The 22838-nt window shown below is 42.2% G+C and overlaps 1 protein-coding gene across 4 annotated transcripts in view; it reads left to right on the top strand.

Annotated features, from left to right (window-relative positions):
* PCNX2 (pecanex 2) overlaps nucleotides 1–22838 on the top strand; it is a 109074-nt gene that overhangs the window by 43540 nt on the left and 42696 nt on the right. For 3 of the 4 annotated variants that reach the window (XM_053382529.1, XM_053382528.1, XM_053382527.1), the window contains exons 17-22: nucleotides 1936–2032; nucleotides 6635–6727; nucleotides 7941–8091; nucleotides 11972–12113; nucleotides 16175–16352; nucleotides 22361–22471. In XM_053382529.1, the coding sequence (XP_053238504.1) occupies nucleotides 1936–2032; nucleotides 6635–6727; nucleotides 7941–8091; nucleotides 11972–12113; nucleotides 16175–16352; nucleotides 22361–22471 (772 nt within the window). The remainder of the gene's footprint in view (nucleotides 1–1935; nucleotides 2033–6634; nucleotides 6728–7940; nucleotides 8092–11971; nucleotides 12114–16174; nucleotides 16353–22360; nucleotides 22472–22838) is intronic. The other variant, XM_053382530.1, reaches the window with a different exon arrangement.

Genomic DNA, 22838 nt, shown 5'->3' with positions numbered 1-22838 from the left:
CTGTCTAGATGTGTAGATCCTGGGCTGTCTAGATCCTGGGTTGGGACATTAAGAGTGCATCTATATGACATGTGACTTGACAAACAGTGTCTTGACTCGCTGATCACAGTGATGCTCTGGGAAGCCCAAATCTGCACAGATTTTGCACAAGAATGGAATAAACACCCATTATAGCTCTTTAAAATTCCCCCCAAAGTACAAACATGTTTCCCCTTGTTGAAAACGTACCCACTTTTCATTCATGCTTATTTACAAGAAAAGAAGCTCCTGCGTTTTACTTTAAGTGAGGAGTTTTGTGTCCTTGAAATATTTGCTTGCTTGCCTTGTACAGTATCTAATCTCCTCTAATACCTTTAATCACATCTCTGCAGTTCGAACTGCTCTTAAATATCTTGTTTGGGATTAAAACACTTATTCTGATATTTAAAAAGCATCAAATATTCATGGACTAACCACGATTAAAGTGCATAATCCTCTTCCCTCCCCCAAATTACTTTGAACTAAATTAAAGGGTATTCAAGGGATTGCAAATGTTCAGATGAGATGCAGTGCCATAAAGATGAAAAAGAAGTTGGAACACAAAACTAAATTTGAAATTAGCATTCCCGCCCCCCATTGATACAGCAGTTCTTAACCTCTTAATTATGACTGGTTGAAAGAAAAGAAACACTAACATTAAGTATAATTTTGCAAAACCCTTAAATCAATTCTCAAATTGTTTTCAGGTTATTTTCTCTAGTGCATTTTGCATATGTGCAAAAAAATGTTTTTTAAAAAATGTAGGTGCTAAGGATGTGGGGGCAAACTCACACTTTGAAAATGATACTTTTTTGCGTCTTATATTGTGTTTATTTAACTCCTTTTTGCTCAGTCTCCACATACCCAATTAACCATTGCACAAGGGGGAGAGTGGGGATGAAACTGTTGGTCCTGACTGCACAGACCCCATCTCTGCATCCCACTATGTCTTATGGCCTGGATGCTTGCATGGAGAGTCTGCTGTACCTGAATAGGCTCCCGAGACAATGCAGAATCCTGATCTTCCAGGTTTCTTATTTCATGGGGAACCTCAGAGTGGAAGGTCTGCCTCTCCCCATATAAACCATCCCAGACTCTGTGGTCATCATCTGAGACCCTTCTTCGTGTTCCTCTCCATGTGAGAATGGAGGGTGGCAACACAAGAAAGGGCCTTTTCTGTAGTGGCTCCTCATTTGTGGAAGGTTCTCCCCAGCGAGGTTCTCCTTGCACCTTCATTATATATTTTTAGGCAACAGCTGAAAGCGTTCCTCTTCAACCAGGCCTTTGGCTGATTAATACCTTTTAAATGTATCTTTGGGAAAGGGGGGTATTGCTTTGTTGTTATTGTTTTAATTATTTACTTGTGTTCTTACCTTCTATTTTATTTTGTGATCTGCCCTGTGATTTTGTGATGAGGGGTGGTATCGAAATTTAATAAATATAAATAAATACAACCTCCTTGTGGGTACCATTGTTGACTTTCTGTCCCTGACACACAGAGGGCTGCAGGAACAGTGACATGAGGCACATGGGAACCCAATGGCTGCATCTCCGCTCTCCCCCTTGTATGATGGTAATCACAGTTGGGGGGGGGCAGGGAGAAAATAACTATACTTGTACCCAGACCAGTCCTGTAGTGTTGGCCTGTTAGTCATGAGCAGTCACTTTCAGCCAGATCCTGAAATATCTCCATGTGATGGTCTGTTGAGTGGTGATGATCTTCTGTCATGGGTCACTGTAGCGCATCAGAGACTGGGTGGGGCTCACATATTTTTGTAGTGGCTTCCCCTTGTTTTACCCAGACGAGTTAGAAAACATAGCCACTAATGCCTAGTTTGCCCTATAAATAGCTCATTTACAAGCTGTTATATGAAAATGTCCTAAATGAGGGGTTTTTTGTGTGTTTTTTTAAACCAGGTCTCTTATTCAATGTAAATATTTCCCTCACTTTCTGCATCAACATTTGGAAGATTCACAAACTGATCCGCTACCCGAGAAGATGAGAGAGTCAGTGGTAGGTTTCGTTTCTTTGTTTTTACGGGGAGCCCATGCAAAGGCGTCATCTGAAATCCCACAACCATGCTGTGATATTATTTCACACACAAAGTGTCAAGATGTCTGGTCAAATTATTTAAATCTCTAGCAGAGAAGCAAGTCTGGGGTAGAGCTGTGAATTGCTTCAGATGAATGACAGTGGAAGAAAGAAAGGCTTTACAGACGACAAGGCTGCTTTCCTTGCTCTTAACTTTTCCTCCTTTGGCACGTAGACGGAAGTCGCTGGGATTCTTCAGTGCTGAGGGTGTTGCAAAATTGCATCTTGTGTGAATGGAAATCATTATGTCTTCCATGAGAAAATTAGCAGGAGTTGCATATGACGCCCGTGGTTAAAACAGGCATTATCCGGGGTGTTTATTAGAAACAGAACCTTAAAGCAGTCGTGTTGGGTCTCTGATTTTGCTCAGAACAGCAGTGAAGCCTGAAAGGGGTTTAGCTTTCCCTTCCTGCGCCACTTCTCCAATCTAAATGTGCTCCTCCAGAACTGTTAGCTCATTATGGAAAAAGCACATGCACAATGTCGGTCCCTGTACCGGTATTGGAGAAATACCATAGATAGCTAGTGATAGAGATCCTTGCATGCAGAAGGCCCCAGGCAGCACTGGGGAATACCCCTATCTGAAACCCTGAAGAGCCTCTAGCATTCATTGCAGACCAGGGGGTAGAAATAGTGCAAGGCCCAAAATCACATGAGAATCCTTCATGAGTAGAGAAAGCCCCCATACTTTTGCTCTCAAATGAGTAGAATGCTATTAAGGCACCAGGTGATGCATTGGAGGGGATGGGGTTTGGCAGCATGCCATTGCCCTCCTTGTGTGTGTGACATGTGAGGAGGACAAATTCCTGTGTGCTCTGTATGTGTGCATGGAAAGTCGTGTCCATCACTGGCGTCTGGCCCCTGGAAAGTTGGCTAGGAGGGTTTAGCGCCCTCAGGCCCCAAAATAAAAAGGTTCCCCACTCCTACAGTAGTTACTTCCAGGCTAGAGGGACCAATTTGCTAGTCTGGCACAGTATCCTATATTCTTAGCTATATTTTTCCACACTAAGATTAGCGGGGAGGATTTTAGATGGAGAAAACAGGTGTGTCAACAGGTTAAACAGTCGCTTCCCTCCACTGCTATATTAATAAAAATTGAAGGCCCCTGAGCATACTTTGCATCCCCTGCTTTGTTTCTTTTTAACTTCAATCATAGACCCCCCCACACACTTCACACACTTCTTTTGTCAGCTTACGACAAGCTGCTTTAAACTTGAGTACTTCACTGGGCGAATGCTGCTACACGCCAACCCAATCGCCACAAGCACTGTGAGATTCCAGGGGTTGTAGATGTGCCTTAACCCAGCCAGGGCTTGTTTTCCTTTTGGACAAATGAGGCATAGCCAAGACTCTGGTGTCTTTAGGATATATGGCTTATTTACACATATATACAACCTGAACCTAGAGGGGCTCACAGCACTAGCACCCAAAAAGGTCCCTGCTTCTTCCATAGCTTTAGCTTTTCACTCAAATGGACAGCAAGCATCATCACGCCCTGCCCCTCTCCAGTTTACATTTCTGCTGCTGGTCTGAACCCTCTGCTTTTATCCCCTGAGGGATAAAAATGTGTTTTCTAGATTATTGAGTTGGGGGTTATAGGCAGTGTTCTGTGTGTTTTAAATACTACTATTGTTAATGTTTTTATATGCTGTTACTTTTCCCTGGATCTCTTCTCACTGGTGAAAGGTGAATTAAAAAGTAACGATTAATACAATATAATATAATATAATAATGTAATTAATAAATGATGCAGCCCTACCACGAAGCAGCACGAGACAGCTACTTCAGGTAGCTGACATTGTTAGTTAAAGTAATTAAGAAAGTAAAGTAATAAATTGAAATATTTATTCCCAGAGGTAGGGAGAAGGCCTTGTGGGATTTTCTGCCTCAGGTACCAAAGTAGCTTGACACATCAACTTTCAGCTGCGGAGGTGGTTGCTACATTGCCTGAGGTAGCAAAAACTACTGAACCAGCCCTGGATTCCTCCAAAATTAATTAAAGGACATTTTTGACAACTCTAACAGCTACAGACACAATTCCTGCTCCTCTGCTTAAGTTTGTAATAGATACCGTTAATGGACTGACACTAGCATCCAAGAGTTAGCAGAAATCCCCACGTCACAGCAGTTGCCTCATTTTGTGTCCATGCAGTGATTTTTCTATTTATTCCAAAGTCCTGTCCACGTGGCAACTTCCTGCACTTCTGATTGGGTACTGTGGACCAGACAGGGATTGCAGAAAAGACCTTGGAAAAGGCATATTCCTTCCCTTGGCATCTTCAGACCCAGATTCAACCTTCAAGATATTTGTAAATCAAGCATCCCCTTAAGTGTTGACTATGGTGAATTGAACAATATTTTGCAGTGCCCAACCACACTTGAATATAACTTGGTTTACAAGTTACAGCTTCCCTTAAGTGGGATTTATGTCCCTTGTGGCTTGCAGAGTCGAGCTGCATCAAGTAATATTGTTAAATGTTGAATTGAAGTTGGCATGTGAAAAAGTAATATAACATATGTGTGTTCCTGCCTATCCAGCCTGATGATTTCAGTTTGGTAATAAGGAATGTAATAGCTAACGTGTGTTACACATGTTTGTGTGCGCACACACAGAGAGAGTATAAAATTATGTGGATGATACTTATTTTTAAGTTGGGTGCCTTGAAATCAATACCATCTGAGCTGAAGATAATTGGTCGACTCTTCAGGATGAATCTAGAGGGATTTACTATTTAAAATAAGCCTCTCTGATTCCCCTCCAAATTAGCAATAACTTAGCACTGCATTTCCCAGTGACCTTTGCTACATTTTTGTTGCTTGAATGGCACTGTAACAATTGTCAGCCTTGGTGACTGGAATCAACAAGGCGGCTGCATTGGATAATTAACCACTCAACTTGGAGAATGGAACTTCCTAGCTTTATAATTAATTTCATAGGCATCCACATGGTTGATTACTGCATTAACCAGCAGCCTAAGGGTATTCATGTGTTACATTCAGACTCTAACTTCCTTCCTGGACTGTAGCAGTAGTGGAGAATCACAGCTCCAAAAAAACCAAACAAACCACAATTAAATGCAAAAAGAAGAATTGCATAGTTCTCTCAGATTTGAGACAGGGTGGCATGAAATTGGCATTTTCTTTGTAGAAGGTTAGACGAAAGTCTAAACTATCAAAAATCGCAACCCAAATCCCACCAGGCTCGTTTTTACTGGGGGTTTTCCCCCCTTCCTGTTATACATATTCCAAACACAGTGGGCTGAATCTATAGTCACCCTGCTGCATCCACACTGTTGGATTCTGTTTTGCATATCTATTGGTATCCAGATCGCATCAGTGGATACAAATTTCAGTGCAAATGTGCATCGCACCATATCCAATAAATCTTGACTCCAGCGGGAGAGAAAACAATGTTGTAGATGCAAACCCTAATTGGTGGGCTTCGGTGGTGTTTCCAAGGGTGTTGGTGGTCTGCCTACTATTTTTATGCCTTGGGGGGATGTTTTTGGTTGTGTGTTTTTCTGCTTCTGGGCTTAGCACATGTACAGTATAGAGGCCATTCATTCCACTGCCAGAGTATACTAAATTCTTGAGACTAAGCAATTGCTCTGCCCTTTTGTTTCCATTTTCTGTTGCTCTTCCCAACTGGCATCAAGATGTGGCTATACTGCTCTATGCTCATTAGAGGGCTGATATAAATAGTATTATTATTATTATTATTATTATTATTATTATTATTATTATTATTATTATTACATAACGTTATGCTTTAGGATAAATAAAGCAGCAAAGCTTCAGCCAAGGAGGCAATAAATAAGTGGTTCATTCGTGCTGTGCAGCTTTATCCTAACAGTTACCCTGACCCTTAGGCTAAGTTGAGAGAAAGTGATTAGCCAAGGGGAACTTTATGGCAGATTGGGGGATTCACACCCAGGTCTCCCCAACTCCTAGTTTGACTCCGCTCAACCCACTAAGCACTGCTCCTGTACAATCCCCATGCATTTCAGAGGTGGAGTGTGTGTGTGTGTGTGAGAGAGAGAGAGAGAGAGAGAGAGAGAGAGAAAGAGAGAGAGTTTCCTGTGTTAAAGGCAACTAGAGCAATACTTTGCCAACTTTTTTACCTGAACAGCAACTGGAGAATGCTTTAATTCAGGGCTTGTCAACATTTACGGGTGACCCATGGGCATATTTTGGGGGTCCCAAGACACATTTGCAAACTGGAGAAGCTGTTGTGGGTGGCTCACACCCACCCAACCAACCAAACACTGCAGTCTATTATGTTGGCTACAGCAGAATGCCTTTTTTCAAGCCCCATTTCAGCCTGCGGGGTTGCGGGGGGAGGGGACTCTGTGTGTGCCAGGGAAGGCCTCTGCCTGTGTGGATGCCATGCTGGCAACCCCTTCTTTGAGCAGTGACTGATGTGAATTTCATTGCAACTGTCAACTTCTGAAGATGGAGTAGCTTCATTTAGCAAGTCAAATTGGTCTTAACTTGAGTTTGATCATTTTAAAATTATATTCACAGAGGGAAACCTTGAAATCAGATCTCATTGTGTGCTCCGTGGCGGCTGTGCTGTCATTTGCAGTCAGTGCCAGTACTGTTTTCTTGTCATTAGGGGTAGGTATTATAATTCCTTTCTTCTACATTATTTCCTAAGATATTGTCTCTGTTATTCAAAGCAAGGGGATCTCATTATAGGCCATTATGGAAGACACATTAGCAGACGAAGGAATATTTGCTTGTGAGTGGTACTGGGAGTTTTGTATCACTTCACACATATGAAAATCCATTTTTTAAATATGAGGTGTGATGCACTAAGATGTTTTTTGGCCATGGTGACGCAAAGCCTCTGGTACAAATTGGCTGAGCTACTCTAATGGCTTGGAAAGTTTATGAGCATTCAGAATACTGAGAAAACCTGCCAGCTATAGGATATCTGTGACAGTCAGGCTTCCGTGAGTTGAAGTGAAAGGTTTTTGCCAAGAAAAGCCTGCCACGGTGTAAGGACAGGAGGTTCCCTAGAGCCCTTGGCACTAGGGAGGAGTTGGGGGAAAGTCCTGTTGTGCTAGTGGAACTTATTGCACAAGATGCAGCTAGCTTATCTTCTAGCATTATGTCCAAATAAAGCAATTGTATGGAGTGTTTATGTGCCACTATTAGCAGTGGCCAGGTGACAGTGTCATGCACACCAAGATCATAACCATTTCAGGTGATCTTCACATCCTGGCCATAGTGTGTCAACCAATTGTTGTAGCCCTTATTTTCTGACTTCCATTCATATTTATCATGGAAGCAATTTCTATGTACTGCCTGAAGCATTCCTTGCGCTTCAGCCTTGTATCTGGCATATTCTGATTTTCTATTGGCATTCCGTTAAAAAAGACACTTTCCGTGTTTTATGACCCAGCACAACGGACTCCTTAGGCTGTGAATGTGCAAAAAACCAAACAAACCCAAACAAAAAGCATGCGCGCGCGCACACACAGAGAGAGAGAGAGAGAGAGAGAGAGAACAAGTTTAGCAAAGGTGGGTGAAACACTACAGCAACCTTTCTCTTCTCTTGAACAAAAATATAAGTAGATAATGTGTAATAAAGCACATGGTAAAGAGTAACTGAGAGACAGGAGAGTTTGCTTTCGTTTCCTCTGTCCCACATCTGCCTGTACAAGCATATGTTTTCCAAAATAAAAATGGGCAAATGTTGAATGGAAACACCAATACAAAAAATCATGTGGTTCTTTTTTAAACTATATATATTATAGTACTTAATATGTTGTTTTTAAATGAGATTTGGTTTCTCCCCCCCCCCTTTCTTCTCCTTTCAACTCAGCCATTTCTCAGCATTGTGCTTTATGCTTTAGCGTGGACTGTGGGATTCATAACACACTACCTGATTCCTCAGCTTCGCAAGCACCACCCATGGCTGTGGATCTCCCACCCGATCCTTAAAAATAAAGAATACCAGCAGAGAGAATTAAGAGGTGTGTAAAAGCTTCTTCTTCTTTTAAGAAAAAAAGTTTTAAGTGACACTGTCTATATGTGCTTTACATTATAATGATTTTTTTGTACATCAGTGAGAGTACCGTATTTTTCGCTCTATGACACGCACCTGACCATAACACGCACATCGTTTTTAGAGGAGGAAAACAAGGGAAAAAACATTCTGAATGAAACAGTGGATGTATCATTTTTGTGCTTCATGCTGTGGCCACAGACATGTGATCTGATGGTGAATTTGGGGTGACCCAATGCAAAAATCCTGAGAATTCCTGTGGATCCATGCTTTGTAACCACATTTTTGCACCATTGCAGCCCCAGGCAACAGTGGGTGCGTGGTTTTTCTGGTGCAGGCTGTAGCCATGGACATGCTATGTGATCTGATGGTGAATTTGGGGTGACCCAATGCAAAGATCCTGAGAATCCCTGTGGATCCATGCTTTGTAACCACATTTTAAGTGGGGAGCGAAGGAAAAACAAAGAAGGGACATAAGAGGGGTGTGCAGAGAAGCAGCTGGCTAAGAATGCAGGAGAGGGATTTAACGGGAGGGAGGAAAGAAAGGCAAAAGTTTTCCCCCACCCAAGCCAGCCATCTCTCTCTCTCTCTCTCCCTCCCTCCCCCTCCCCCTCTCTCTCTCCCTCTCCCCCAGCAGCACCGGAGCACAGAGAGGAATTAGAAGGAACGACACTCTGCTTTCCCCTCTGCTTGCCTGGAGGGGAGGGGCTTTCCCTGCTCTTTGTTCCGTTTCAGCAAACACAGCAACGAAACAGAGGAGGGTGGGCAGTAAGACCCTGAGGCAGAATGCAGGAAAGCAGCCGCTTCCTCTTTTCAGGTTTCCCTTCTCCGTGAAGCGCGATTTGATTTTTGCCTGATTTTTCGGCTCCAGGGACCACACATTCGCTCAATAACACGCACAGACATTTCCCCTTCCTTTTTAGGAGAAAAAATTTGCGTGTTATAGAGGGGAAAATACGGTAATCATCCACGGAATACAAAGGGAAATGAAAACAGGCAGGTTGTGGCAAAGTCAATTGTTGGGTGCAAGAATAATAGCATATCAGGGATCAGGCAGAAGCCTCTCTGAATGTGCAGTTGAGACACCAAGAGGAGAGAGAGACAGAATCTATCTGATCCTGAATTCTCTTTGCCCATTCCAGTGATATTACTCAAAGTGGACTCTTGCAGATAAATTTGTATACATATATATATATATATCTTTTTTAAAAAAACTGTATCAAAAGTGTTTAAAAATTATTACGATATAAAAACCATACAATAAAAGCATTAAAAAGTTCAAAAAATAATATAAAAGCAAAAACATTAAAAACTTTTAAAAAGTCAATTAATTCCCCTGTGGACTCCATTCTGAATAGAACTCCCATGGATCATGTAAACACACACCCCATTTTTCATTACTAATTCTTGTTAGATTGTTTCCCATTGCATTTAACTCAATTGTTGCTATGTATCTTTGAAAACCTCAAAATAAATATTGCAAGAAAGCAATGTTGCAAAATTGGATGCATTTTGACCTACCCAGCTCTTCCTTAGGGTATTCCTGTAAGCACATCCAGCAATCACATTTGTGTGCAGAGCTGTTCCTGATTCAGGCGCTGTTAGTCAGATTGCTGCATGCGCTTGTGGTAAGGAAGCATAAGGAAACAGGTCAGGGGTGAGAGGAAGCAAGACAGGTGAGCGATCCCTCTTCCTGCTAAATTCATCTACCCTCCCTCTGTGTGTGATAATCCTGGATCATGGCTTGTTTTTACCTTTGACTGGAGATAAGTAAAACACACACACAACAATTTATGAAAGTATATTTGAACAAATAAAGTTTGACAATAGAAAGCAGCATTGCTGAATTGCTGAAACTGTTTTTCTGTGGTTGCTTTTCTTCCTTTCTTTTTGTATATCCGTTCAGCATTTCGACTGCTGTCAGGGATGGTAATTTGCTGTTCTCTCAGTGACCTCAACCCACTAAGCCCTGCTGCTATGTAATTTCCTAGAGGCCTGGCAGAGATTCAGTAAAGAACTAATTGGCATAAACGGATATTGTGTTGTAGTAGTGGATGACAAGTTTCTCCCTTTGTTTAGAACAATCTTTACAACCTGCATCCTCTATTTATGTCAACCAACTAACCTGAGCGCTTGTAGTTGTTCTGCCCTTTGACTTTAGTTTTGTCCATTTTATCAGGAAGCTATTTATATGAAGTCAGACCATTGGTCCATCTGGGTCAGTATTGCCTGCTCTGATTGGCCGCAACTCTCCAAGGTTTCAGGCAGGGAGTCTAGGTGGATATGGCAGAGATTGAACCTGGAACCTTTTGCATGCAAAGCAGGTGCTCTGCTGGGGAAGCTGTAGTCCTTCCCCAAGCTTCTTACAATCTTAAAAGAAACAAGAACAAAAAACCCACTGCAGGCTGATTAATGAGTTTAATGCAGTATGTGCAACCCATAATTTTAAAATGCATCTCGGTGTTTAAATTTCTGGCAGAATTCTTTTTCAGCTATTTGGATCCAAAATAAAGTTTGGGTGGCATGAATACAGTATATGAGACTGTGATTTAAATTTCCTGCCCTGTAGTGTCGTGAGGAACATTAAATTTGAGTTTTTAAAAAAGTCATATTGTGGGTATTTTGGAATTGCTATCTTCAGCAGGTGGTGTCTGGAGACTTCTTCCCAGTTCTCCTAGAAATCTGTTGGCTGGGAGCCAGCTTGTCTTTGGATAACCCTCACTTTTTCTTTGCTCCAATTAAGAAACTTGCTGTCAACTTTTGATGGGTCTGTGCTTTAATCGCTCTCAATGTGAGTTTTTGACATGTTTGAAGATAAGAACGTCAAGACAGTAGGTCTCGTCTGTGACCTCAGTCTCTTCTTGAAACCAATCCAACAACTAGATACTCTGCAGAGAAACATATTTATAAGACGCATTATTTAAATAATAAAAAAAGATGCATTATAATACTAAGTGTCTTTGGCAGGAGGGTGTTGCATGGAAATATATTCACAGAACAATCAATCTCGAAAGAGCATCTTTGATACCAAAATGTACTGAACAATTTCTAGTTTGTTACAGTTTATTACAGAATGTTTTCATACTAGCAGACAAGGATTGTGATGCACTCCACCAAATACTTTATTCTTATATGGCACAAGATTCAACTTTGTTCCCCCCCCCCAAAGAATTCTTCCAAAGCCAACAATATTATCTAAGCTATGATTTGTGCCCAGGTTGGAAACCAAATGTGTTTCAAGCTAAGGGTTACCTGGCTCAGTTCAGAAGATAAAATGTTAAATACTAGAAAAAGAAAACTACCTGCAACCAATGTATCTTTGAACAAGAATTTGACTCTCTGATTTGAAATAGTCACCCCAGCTTAAGATGTGTTGGGTTTCCTGCCTGCTTCCCAACTGCTATTGCTATTGACCTGCCTTCTCTGATGTTTTTGCTGTTGCACTGCTATTCTCATATAGTGCTATGGCTTGTGCATCCCCTTAGTTAAGACTAGTTTTCTTCACTGCAATTTTCTGTTGCTTCTAGAACTGCTGTTAAATCTGTATTCTTATGGAGCTCTGATCTAATTACATCTGCAATACTGACCAGGGATCCAACGCTTAATCAACTTCTAGTTGCTCATATGAATCCAATGCCCCTTTGGCGTTTCACTTTGGTATCCTAGCACATTTCGGATTTTGATGAGAGATCAAACCCCCCCCCCCCCAATCAGAGCCAATTTTGGCATTCACATTCCATGTGATAAATGAATAAATCAGCTAATGCCATGTGTGAGACAGATGAGCTATACCCTGTTATGCACAGCAAGAGTTTTGACAGAACATTATTTTGTTTTGAAATGTTCAGGTGCTGCCCATTTAATGTGGTTTGAAAGACTCTATGTGTGGCTTCAGTGTTTTGAAAAGTACATCTTGTATCCGGCAATAATACTGAATGCCCTCACCAATGACGCCTTCTCAATCAGCAAATACAAGAGGCTGACTCCACAGTAAGTTGCTTAAATGTTGTGATACATTATTTGTAGAATTAAGACCTGGACAATATCATTTATGCATCTGGTCTACCATTCAGGCTTCCACAACTTGTGACCTGCCTCTCCTAAACTGCTGTCACCTATAGCAGCCATTATTTGTAACTGGAGAGGTGCTTGATGTCTCTCCTGCCTCTCCCTCCAGGTTGGCCTACCCATTGGCCACATTGAGACCTTTGCATCAGATGGTGCGACAGGAAAGGCGATGGATTTATGTGCCCTCACCCCACTAACTCACAACTGTTTAGAGTTGTAGGAGTGCTCCTTTGCTGAAAGTGGGACTGTCCAGTGGGGCCTCTTCCTTGGAAGTGCTTTTCCTCAGAATGAGGTATGCTGAGTAAGGTGGCCTCAGAGATTTGTCTATCCCCACACACATGGGGCCATAGGAGCTCTGCTTCAGGCGGAAAAATGTCTTGCACTAACCCTGGCCATGCAGGCAGCGTGAGCCTGAACCTGGTGGGCTGCCATATGTGGCTGGAGGATAGCATTTGCTCTTCTCCTTGCCCTTCCTTCTTGGACTTCCTTCTTCTCCAGGGATGCCAAACCCAGCAAGCGCTCTCATCACGTTGGAGCATGCCTGCCAATGAGTTCAGAACTCGTCTTATCTGTGTTGCTTTCAAAACTGAAAGTACGGATGAGAGAAGAAGCTCTGACAGCCTCCGAAAGAGTTTCTGACATTTCATTCACATGGCAACATTTAGCTGATTGTTTGGAGTAGCCTTATCTCTAGCGAACCTAAAGATCTGCTTGAAGGGACATGGAGCAAAGAATAAGTGCCTTTTAGATTCATATCCACCGAAATCCATCCAGGCTGAAAATCCCAAATGGAACGACCAGAGCACAACGTGTATCAAGGTCTTGAAAATACTGGCACATGTCGCTCATTGGAGAAGACATTCTGAAACCTTGTGGCTTGTTTTCATTTAATTTGAAGATAGTGGCAGCATCACAGTTCCTTTATGAAACAATGAGTGCAGGATTTGCATCAATAACTTATCTCAGGAATGGGGAAACCTGTGCCCCTCTAGATGCTGCTGGATTCCAACTCCTGCCCTCCCTCACCATTAGCAGTGTGGCTGGTGCTTATGGGAGTTGTAGCCCAATAACTTTTGGGGAACCTCAAGTTCCCCATCACTGCTTTACCATCCCTTCTCTGAGGTGACAAAATTCCCACTTGGCTGATTTCAGTAGTCAACCCATACAGTAGTTTCTTTCCATGGATGAAAGGTGCCCTGAAAGTCCTAGTACATCCCTTTGGGAATGGGTCAGGCAAGCTTCTATTACAAAAGGAAATTGTTTGGTTCACTGAGGTAAAAATAACTAAAACTGAACAGTGAGAAGGTTCACATTTGCAATCTTATATGAAAGTCAAGGAAGGGCAACCCCCTTCACAATGAACCCCTGTTTTCTGCTACCCCAAATGGTAGTTCCCTGGCCCATTTGTGCAAGAGGTTTGTGACCCTCTTCCATTATTTTCCACAGCAAAAATGGATCAATGTACAAATAAAGGTGTAAAACAAAGAGCACAATGCCTACTAAAAGATAGAAGCAAGAATTCTGGGAAGTTTGCCAACTATCTTTCTTTATGTTCTAATTTTCTAGTACTTAACAGTATGTTGACACCAAAACTGTTATAATGATTAATGATCTCTGAAAACATATAACGCTGTGCTTTCAGCAGGGAAATCAGTTTAATTCATGGGTACATCTTTCAGATATGTTATACATATACTAGATAAGGACACCAGCCTTTTAAATCGTTATTTATTTGAAATTTGTTCCAAAGGATTCAGGGGAAGTTGTGTTATACCATTTCATCTTAATTCTTTCAATAGACTTGTATGGTTGAGCTGGGAAATAGTGACTGGCCCAAAATCATCCAGTGGGCTAAAAGGCAGAGCAGAAATTTGAATCTGCATATCCTGCTTAATGCTGCCCATTGTGCTGCACTTTCTACTCTCCTCCTTTCCCTTGTAGTCCTTTCATGTGCCCCCAAACTCTGCTTTGGGACATTCCTCAACCCTCGAGCAGATTTAGGGGGCACCCAGGGAGGGAGAAGAAGAATGGGAAGTCACATCATGCAAGTGAAAGTCCGGTCACATGATGAAGTCTGGTCAAGGAAATTGCCGATGTTATCTCAGCGCCTCTGTCTATTATCTGTGAGAATTCTTGGAGAACAGCGGAGGTTCCTGCAGACTGGAAGTGGGCAGATGCTGTCCCGATCTTCAAAAGGGGGGTGGGGAGAAGACCCAGGTAACTACCAGCCAGTCAGTCAGCTTGATGTCAATACTAGGAAAGGTCCTAGAACAGATAATTAAACATTTGGCCCAGTATGGGTTTCTCAAAGACAAGTCATGCCAGACAAACCCAAAGAGTGCTCACTAATGGTTCCTCGTCATCCTGGAAAAAAGTGACAAGTGAGGTGCTGCAGGGTTCTGTCCTGGGCCCGTTGTTGTTCAACATCTTTATAAATGACTTGGATGAAGGAATTGAGGGGATGCTCATCACATTTGCAGATGACACCAAACTGGGATGGGGAGCAAATGCTACTGAAGGCAGAATCAGGATACAAGATGACCTTAACAGATTGGAGAACTGGAGCCCAGACTAAGAAAATGAATTTCAGTAGGGACAAATGCAGGATTTTACATTTAGGCACGAAGAACCAGCTGCACAAATATAAGATGGAGGACAGTAGTACATGTAAAAAGGATCTAGGGGTCTTAGTAGACCACAAGCTGAACATGAATCAACAGTGTGATGCAGCAGCAGCAGCAGAATGAATGAATGAATGAATGAATGAATGAATGAATAGCTAACTAATGCTATTCTAGGCTGCATCAACAGAAGTATAGTGTCCAGGTCAAGGGAAGTAATAGTGCCACTCTATTCTGCTTGCTTAGGGACGCGGGTGGCGCTGTGGGTAAAACCTCAGTGCCTAGGGCTTGCCGATCGCATGGTCGGCGGTTCGAATCCCCGCGGTGGGGTGAGCTCCCGTCTTTCGGTCCCAGCTCCTGCCCACCTAGCAGTTCAAAAGCACCCCTAAGTGCAAGTAGATAAATAGGTACCGCTTTATAGCGGGAAGGTAAACGGCGTTTCCGTGTGCTGCGCTGCTGCTGGCTCGCCAGAGCAGCTTCGTCACGCTGGCCACATGACCCGGAAGTGTCTCTGGACAGCGCTGGCCCCCGGCCTCTTAAGTGAGATGGGCGCACAACCCTAGAGTCGGACACGACTGGCCCGTACGGGCAGGGGTATCTTTATTCTGCTTGCTTAGACCACGCCTGGAGTATAGTGTCCAGTTCTGGGCACTACAATTTAAGAAGGATGTTGACAAGCTGGAACGTGCGCAGAGGAGGGCAACCAAGATGATCAGGGTTCTGGAAACCAAGCCTTATGATGAATGGTTGAGGGAATTGGGTATGTTTAGCCAAGAGAAGGCTGAGAGATGATAGCCATCTTCAGATATCTAAAGGGCCGTCTCATGGAAGATAGAACAAGCTTATTTTCTCCTGCTCCTGATGGTAGGACCCAAATCAATGGTTTCCAGATACAAGAAAGGAGATTATGACTAAACATCAGGAAGAACTATTTGACAGTAACAGCTAGAATCGACTTCCTATGAAGGTGGTGGACTCTTCTTCATTGGAGGTTTTAAAGCAGAAGTTAGGTGTCTATCCAATATGGATTCTTTAGTTGAGATTCATGCATTGGAGAGGGTGGGATTAGATGACCCTCAGGTTCCTTCCAATTCTACAGTTCTATGACTCTATTATGTTGAATGTCACCTCCTGTCTTTTAATACAGGACCAGTCCAGATTAAAGTTGTACCAGAACTTTGGAGAGCCATGTCATTGTGTTTTGATTCAATAAAGTCAATTAAAAAATGGTACTACTGCCAGACATAGTCACCTTTGTATAGTGATTAGTTAAACGAAACAGAAGCCATCCTGATAAGTTGTTCTATTGAAGTTTTACTTTCCTGATTTTTTTCTTTCTTTTCTTTCTTTTCCCTCTTGCAGCTGTGATATCTTTCTGATTACAATTGCGGGAATGAAGCTATTGCGGTCTTCATTTTGTAACCCCATTCACCAGTTTGTTACATTAAGCTTTACTGTCATCTTCTTCCAGTTTGACTACTATGGTAACTCCGATAACTTCTTGTTGAATTTCTTCATGATGTCCATTGTGTTTAATAAGGCAAGTGAATTGTTACTTAAAACTCTGTCACAATTTTGAGTGTTTAAGAAAAAGAAACAAAAATCCATAACTAATAACATGTGTCTAACTGTATCCTACAATAACACCTGAAAAACATAGTTAACATGTCACATTAAAGCATAGTCTAAAAGAAACAAAATGGAAGTTCCAGCTCATGCTGCTGCTGCTGCTACACCACCAGGAAACAAACCAGGCTCTGATTGGTTGGAATATCTGAACCTGTGTTCCTTGTTTGTTATTCTCCAAACAAACCACAAGCGGTAACCAAGGCTGTTTCTTGTCTTACTGATGGTTTGTTTGGAAAGAAACAAACTATGACTTGCGCCAAACCCAGAAATGACCCCAAAAGTCACAAAGACGTCACAAAAAGGGACAAGGTGAGGGAGGAGGGTTTGTAGGCTTTTTCAATGGTGTTTCAAATATACAGGATTTCACTAAAACGCTTGGTGCCTTGGAACATAACTCTCACATAATTTGGGAGTTGCCTGTACTAAAATCACGAGTACATATATTACAGGTTTATTGAAGAAATGCTACAGGCTAGGGGCCAATTAAACATATTTTTGAGAGGAAGTTCTTGATTATTCTTAGAGGTTTAGAACATCCCTAAAAGTTTATATGAGCTTTTTGGGGGCAAATGTTTTATATATCTATAGATCTATACCCATATATCTCACACTATTGAGAAGTTGACCACGGTAGCAATATCTTGGGAAACAAGTGAATAAAATGGAAATAGCATGTGCGGAGTAGTCATGCTGAAATTGTTTCATTCAGAGGCATGCTGAGACAATGAGTGAAAAGTACAATCTCATTGAGCTGGTAATTAGAGATTTGCAGTGGCTCTGTAAATGAAATACTTATAGGATTGCTGGGTTTTGAAGATTAATTATTACATTTTGCAGGTTATTATTTTATCACATGGATCTAAATCCCCAAGAATCTGAAATGTTGTGGGCCGGCCTTCAAAAAAATTAATTTGGGGTAATTTTATTCCTATGAAAAGTCTATCTGTCAGGTCCCTGCTCAGATGGCGTCAGGCACTGTATCTGTATCTTTCCCAAATCTCTATGGTCCATTCTGCTTCAGCAAGAAAAGGAACTGACAGCTTCAATGAATGCACTGTTCAATCACCATAATGTTGACAACTATTTTTGAAAGATAGAAAGCACATTTTTGCTGCCACCACCTTTGGCTATGTAGAAATAACTCTGGAAGTGACAGCCAGGAACTTATTATTCTCTGAAGGTGTGATTTTTCCCATGTCTGAGCAGCAAGGCTTTTTCCTAAGTGTTGTAAGTCTGTGTAATCATTTCAGTAGAAAAAACAATCCGTGTGAAGCCACGGTTGAAGAAGCATATCCATTTTTCCACTAAAGGAAATGAAATAAACCCACAGTAGACAACATCTCCAGCTTTGTTATTCCAGGTTAGATGACACTTTCTTCATCTGTCCTCAGTAACGTGCTTTGCAATGGTGACGGGGATCACAGGTGGCAAGGGAAGGGGTACCCCTTCCTCCTCTTCTGTGACTGCCCCCATGCCCCAAATTGTCCCACTGCTGTAATTAGGCTTGCAATAAAGCTTTGTAGCCAATGGAAGGAAGCCTAATTACAGTGTATGGGGCATTTGCTGTGTGGGCGGGTCACAGCTGGGGAGGGGAGAGCCCCCCCCAACCCCCATTGCAATTAGGCTTAAATAGCCTTCTATTGACTACAAAATAAAGCTTCTTTCAAGCCTAATTTGAGCAAGAGAAGGCAGTGGGCACCTGTGGGCCCCAAGGAAGGGCCTCTGCAGACTTCTGAACACCTGCAAGCGCCACATTGGTGACCCATGTATGTAATTAATGCAGTCCAGTGAGGATGCAAATCAACCTCACTGCTCACAGGGCATTGCTTTCCACAGCCACTTTCCTCCCCCTATCAGCTCCTTGTAGCTGCTTTTGGATGTGCTACCGCATACTGGAACATCCAGTTCAGTAAATTGGTTGGGAGCCCTGCCCCCAGAACCAAAATTAAAATGGTGCATAAAGGTATTGGGAGGGCGGTGCATGGATGATGCATTTTGGCTGTGATCCAGGATTAGAAATAGCCATACAATATGTAGGGAACTGAGACTGATTGAAATAGTGGAGGATAATTGCCCGTTAGTTATTTACTGTGAGGCTCTGCTTTCCTTTGGACCACATCAGTGAGGGCGAGAGGGTAGGTCTTGTTATCTGGGCAGCCCAGGTTCTCCATGCACAATGCCCAGGCCTGCACCCCAGGAAAGTTACTTCAGTGTTGCTAGCACAGCAGTTTGACTTCATCCCAGATTTTTCACCCCATTTTCCCTTGAGACGGATGAATGCCAACAGCAGATTCCCTGCGCCCACTGTTTCTTCTCTGGAAATACCCTTTATGCCACTACTTTGCATGATTGCAATGGTTGTTTATTAGAGACCGGTGAACTTTAAGTTTGCCATGGGAAATTGCTGGTGTTCACATCCCCCTACAGACAGATAACAAAAGTGGAACCAAGTTGTCCAAAAGAATTAAGCCCTACAACTCACACTTCACAAACTGCAATAATCTATCTTGCCTGGTGAGTGGTGTCTCTTGAATACACATAGAGAGTCTGATAAGTTCCACTTGGATTATTTCATCATACAACAACGCAGTGTTGTAAAGATATGTTCAATGATAGGACAGAAATCTGCTGGCCTTTTTATTCTGATAAGCAACATAATCACCTGAAATCCAAAACATTTGTTGAAAAGGTCTTTGATATCTCAGTCTGAAATGTTTTATATGTTCAGTTGAACCCTTGTCCTTTGGCAATATGTGTGCTTGGCTCCGATTAAGGTCAAAACCTGTCAAAATTTCTTATGAAAAACGTTACAAAATGAATCTGTCAACTTAATCTGCTCAGCACAAGACCACCTGCTGGGCTTCTCCTTGAGGTTGTAATGAAACTTCCTCATCTGCAAGAAAAATGGACTGTTCTTCATTTATGGAAAGCTCTTTGATACAACTGAGCCTTTTATGAATAGTATGGGGAGGAAGACCATTTTTAAAAATTGCCCCCTTTTTCCTGCAGTTCCTTGCAACACCTCCCATACTATTCTGGAAGTTCCTCCAGGCCTCTGGAGGCTGGATCAAATGGGGGCGGGACATAGGGGGCTGAGAAGAGGAGGGAAAATGGGTGGAAATCACTTTCCCCCTTTCCTTCATGGAAGTCTCCAGAGGATTAAAGAGCTCTCCATGAATGGAAGGTTACCGCTGGATACAACTATTTACTGATAGCAGAACTGAAACAAATTAAGGGGAAGAGTTATAAAGCTTTTAAGTTCAGAGACAAGATTCACTTGAATGACATTCTGTATAGAAAAATAGGTGAAAGCATAAACAGAAGCTAAGATGTACACAAGTCATAAATGACTTTCAGTGTTAATGGGAAGTTAGATTTGTAGAAAAGAAATTGCACTTCAATGAGGAAATCTTTATCATCGGCAACATGTAACTCCCCCAGCTCTGCCAATTTTCTCCAAAGATGCAGAAAGATTGCTCAAAACATTCATGAGCAATGCACATTAAGGGAGATAAACACAAATTAGTCTGCAAATGGGCAAAATATTATCTCTAATTGGATGCACATAAAAGAAAAGTATTATAATTCCAATTCAACAGTGGAAGCAGTAAGATGTTTCAAAATAGGTAACCGACAGTTATGTGGTTATAACAGAGCTATGAATCTGGGGGTCTCAAATGCGGCATTAAAGCACCCCAAGCTCTGTGATTACAAAGCTCAAATACTGCAGCAGATAACAAGTTTTGCAAATTGGGCAGATTCACATAATGCTTCTGAATTTTCATGATTCACACACTTTGCATAGTTGCACAGTTTGCTCAAAGAGCCTAGCTGACTTAGTGATTTTGTGTGCTCTGCTCCGAATGTAGAGTTTTGTGAAAAAGCAAGGGATGGGGATAGAAAGGGATAGAACGGGATTGTGCACAAAATTACTTTCAATGTTTGGTGACTTTTTAATTGGTTAGTCTGGATGGACAGGCACAGTGAAGCAGTCGTCAGTATTCAGCCAGACTTCCAGATTTATCAGACCATTTTGAAAAAGGAAAAAAAAACCTAATAAAAAATAAGTCAATGCAGCGTGCAACTTTGGGAGTGGGGTGTATGGTAGAACTGCATCTTCATTTACTCTGAGTGAAGGGTCACATTCCTTTTTTGGGGGGTGTCTTTGCAAACTAGGGGACCCGGGTGGCACTGTGGGTTAAACCACAGAGCCTAGGGCTTGCCGATCAGAAGGTCGGCGGTTTGAATCCCCATGACGGGGTGAGCTCCTGTTGTTTGGTCCCTGCTCCTGCCAACCTAGCAGTTCGAAAGCACGTCAGAGTGCAAGTAGATAAATAGGTACCGCTCCAGCGGGAAGGTAAACGGCGTTTCCGTGCGCTGCTCTGGTTCGCCAGAAGCGGCTTAGTCATGCTGGCCACATGACCCGGAAGCTGTACGCCGGCTCCCTTGGCCAATAAAGTGAGATGAGCGCCACAACCCCAGAGTCGGTCACGACTGGACCTAATGGTAAGGGGTCCCTTTAGCTTACCTTTGCAAACCAGAGGAGGTCAGGGACACCGTACACACGGCAGCCACTCATACACCACAACCTAGTCTATTGACTACAATATAATGTTTTTTTTAATCTGAACTTTGGAGAGGGGGCCATGTGGGTGCCAGGGAAGGCCTCTGTAGGCACATATGTGCCCACAAGTGCTATGTTGGAGACCTTTGGTCTTGGCAGTCAAAGCAGAAACCACCATAACTGAAAGTAATCTTCAAAAATGGCTGCGTGAATCACCCCACTGAAAAAGACAATCGACTGGATGTGTTTCTCCCTTTGCCTCTGAAAGATGTACTTTATCTGGAACCATGCCCTGATGTCATAACTCACAGCATTATAATGTCTGGTTATGGAGCAAGTTGCCCTGCATGTTACAGAGGGGCAGAGGAAAAGATGCAACCTGCAGCTGCTCCCTTGGGCAGTAGCTCCTTTACCTGTTGTGACCTCACCTTCCTCCCTAAGAGCATGGAACACAAAGAAGTCTCTCACACATTTAGCCATTCTATTTATATATCTTCGTTTTATTTTAGGAAAATTCTCCTTCTTCTTCTTCTTCTTCTTCTTCTTCTTCTTCTCCTCCTCCTCCTCCTCCTCCTCCTCCTCCTCCTCCTTCTTCTTCCCCTTCCCCTTCCCCTTCCCCTTCCCCTTCCCACATTTGTGATGGGGAACAACATCTTGGCTAGAAAGCTCATTTTTCTACAGAGAAAAATCTGGTGGATTTATCTGGTAGATGTGTTCTGTGTGCCATATGGCTATCCTGACCACTCACGTCCCCGATGCCTGAAAGATCGCCTACAGACCCTCTTGAGTGCTGAGATCAGCAGAGGGGGCTCTCTTGGTAGTTCCTCCACTCTCAGGGGCTTGGAGGGCAGGTGGCAGCCCTGGGGAGGGCATTCTCTGTGCTGGCCCCAAAGATGTGAAACTCCCAGCAGAGGTGCACAAGGCACCTTCATTATATAGCTTATGGATAATGCTGAAGATGTCCCACTTTGCACTTTTGACACCAGAGGTGTATGTTTTCAGGACCCAACTTTTTATGATTGCAAGTTGTTTTAAATTGTTTTTAATATTGTGTTTAATGCTGTAACCTGCTCTCAGACCTTGGGGTGAAGGGCAGGTGATTAATAATAATATTGATTGATTGATTGATTGATTGATTAAGTAAATATTGTGTTAAAATAAAAATTCCACTTCACTTTCTATATGAACTGAATACCAACAATCCAAGAGGTAGTATAATTGTAATATAGGTACGTGGACATTGTGTGTTGTATAGGATATATATGGTAAAATGCTTTCCTTCTTTCTTTCTTTCTTTTTTAAAAAAGTGCTTTTCACATACACTGTCATAACTTTTCTGACTCTTTTGCTTTCAGCTGTGGGACCTCCTGCAAAAGTTGCAGTTCATTCTGACCTATATTGCTCCTTGGCAGATTGCTTGGGGCTCTTCGTTCCATGTATTTGCTCAGCTCTTTGCAATACCTCATATCCTTTTTAGTGTACCTGCTATTTTGTTCTGCATTCAGAGGGTTAAGGAAAGCAGGGTGTTCTTGGGCAATTTATATTAAGAAAAGTATATTTTTTTTATGTTAAAGTTTTGAAAAAAAAGTATGGATATTCCCACAGGGAGAAAATGCAATATTAAAAAAGATCCTTTGAACAATACTTTGAAAAGTGGGATATAAATTATTAAACGGATAAAAATAAGAAAAAGCAATGAGTTGAGAAATGTATTTCATTATTGCTTGTGACATTATTACTTCTTCGGTGAGGTGTGTAACTTAAAGTCTGTTTTGCTTCAGAAGGCACTCTAGTATGTAGGCAAGAATGGCTAAAATGTATTGTTGGCTCTCG

Source organism: Podarcis raffonei, chromosome 3 (assembly GCF_027172205.1).
Source record: "Podarcis raffonei isolate rPodRaf1 chromosome 3, rPodRaf1.pri, whole genome shotgun sequence".
Taxonomy (NCBI): Eukaryota; Metazoa; Chordata; class Lepidosauria; order Squamata; family Lacertidae; genus Podarcis; species Podarcis raffonei.
Note: the sequence above shows the minus strand (reverse complement) of the source record. Positions and strands in the feature narration are given on the sequence as shown.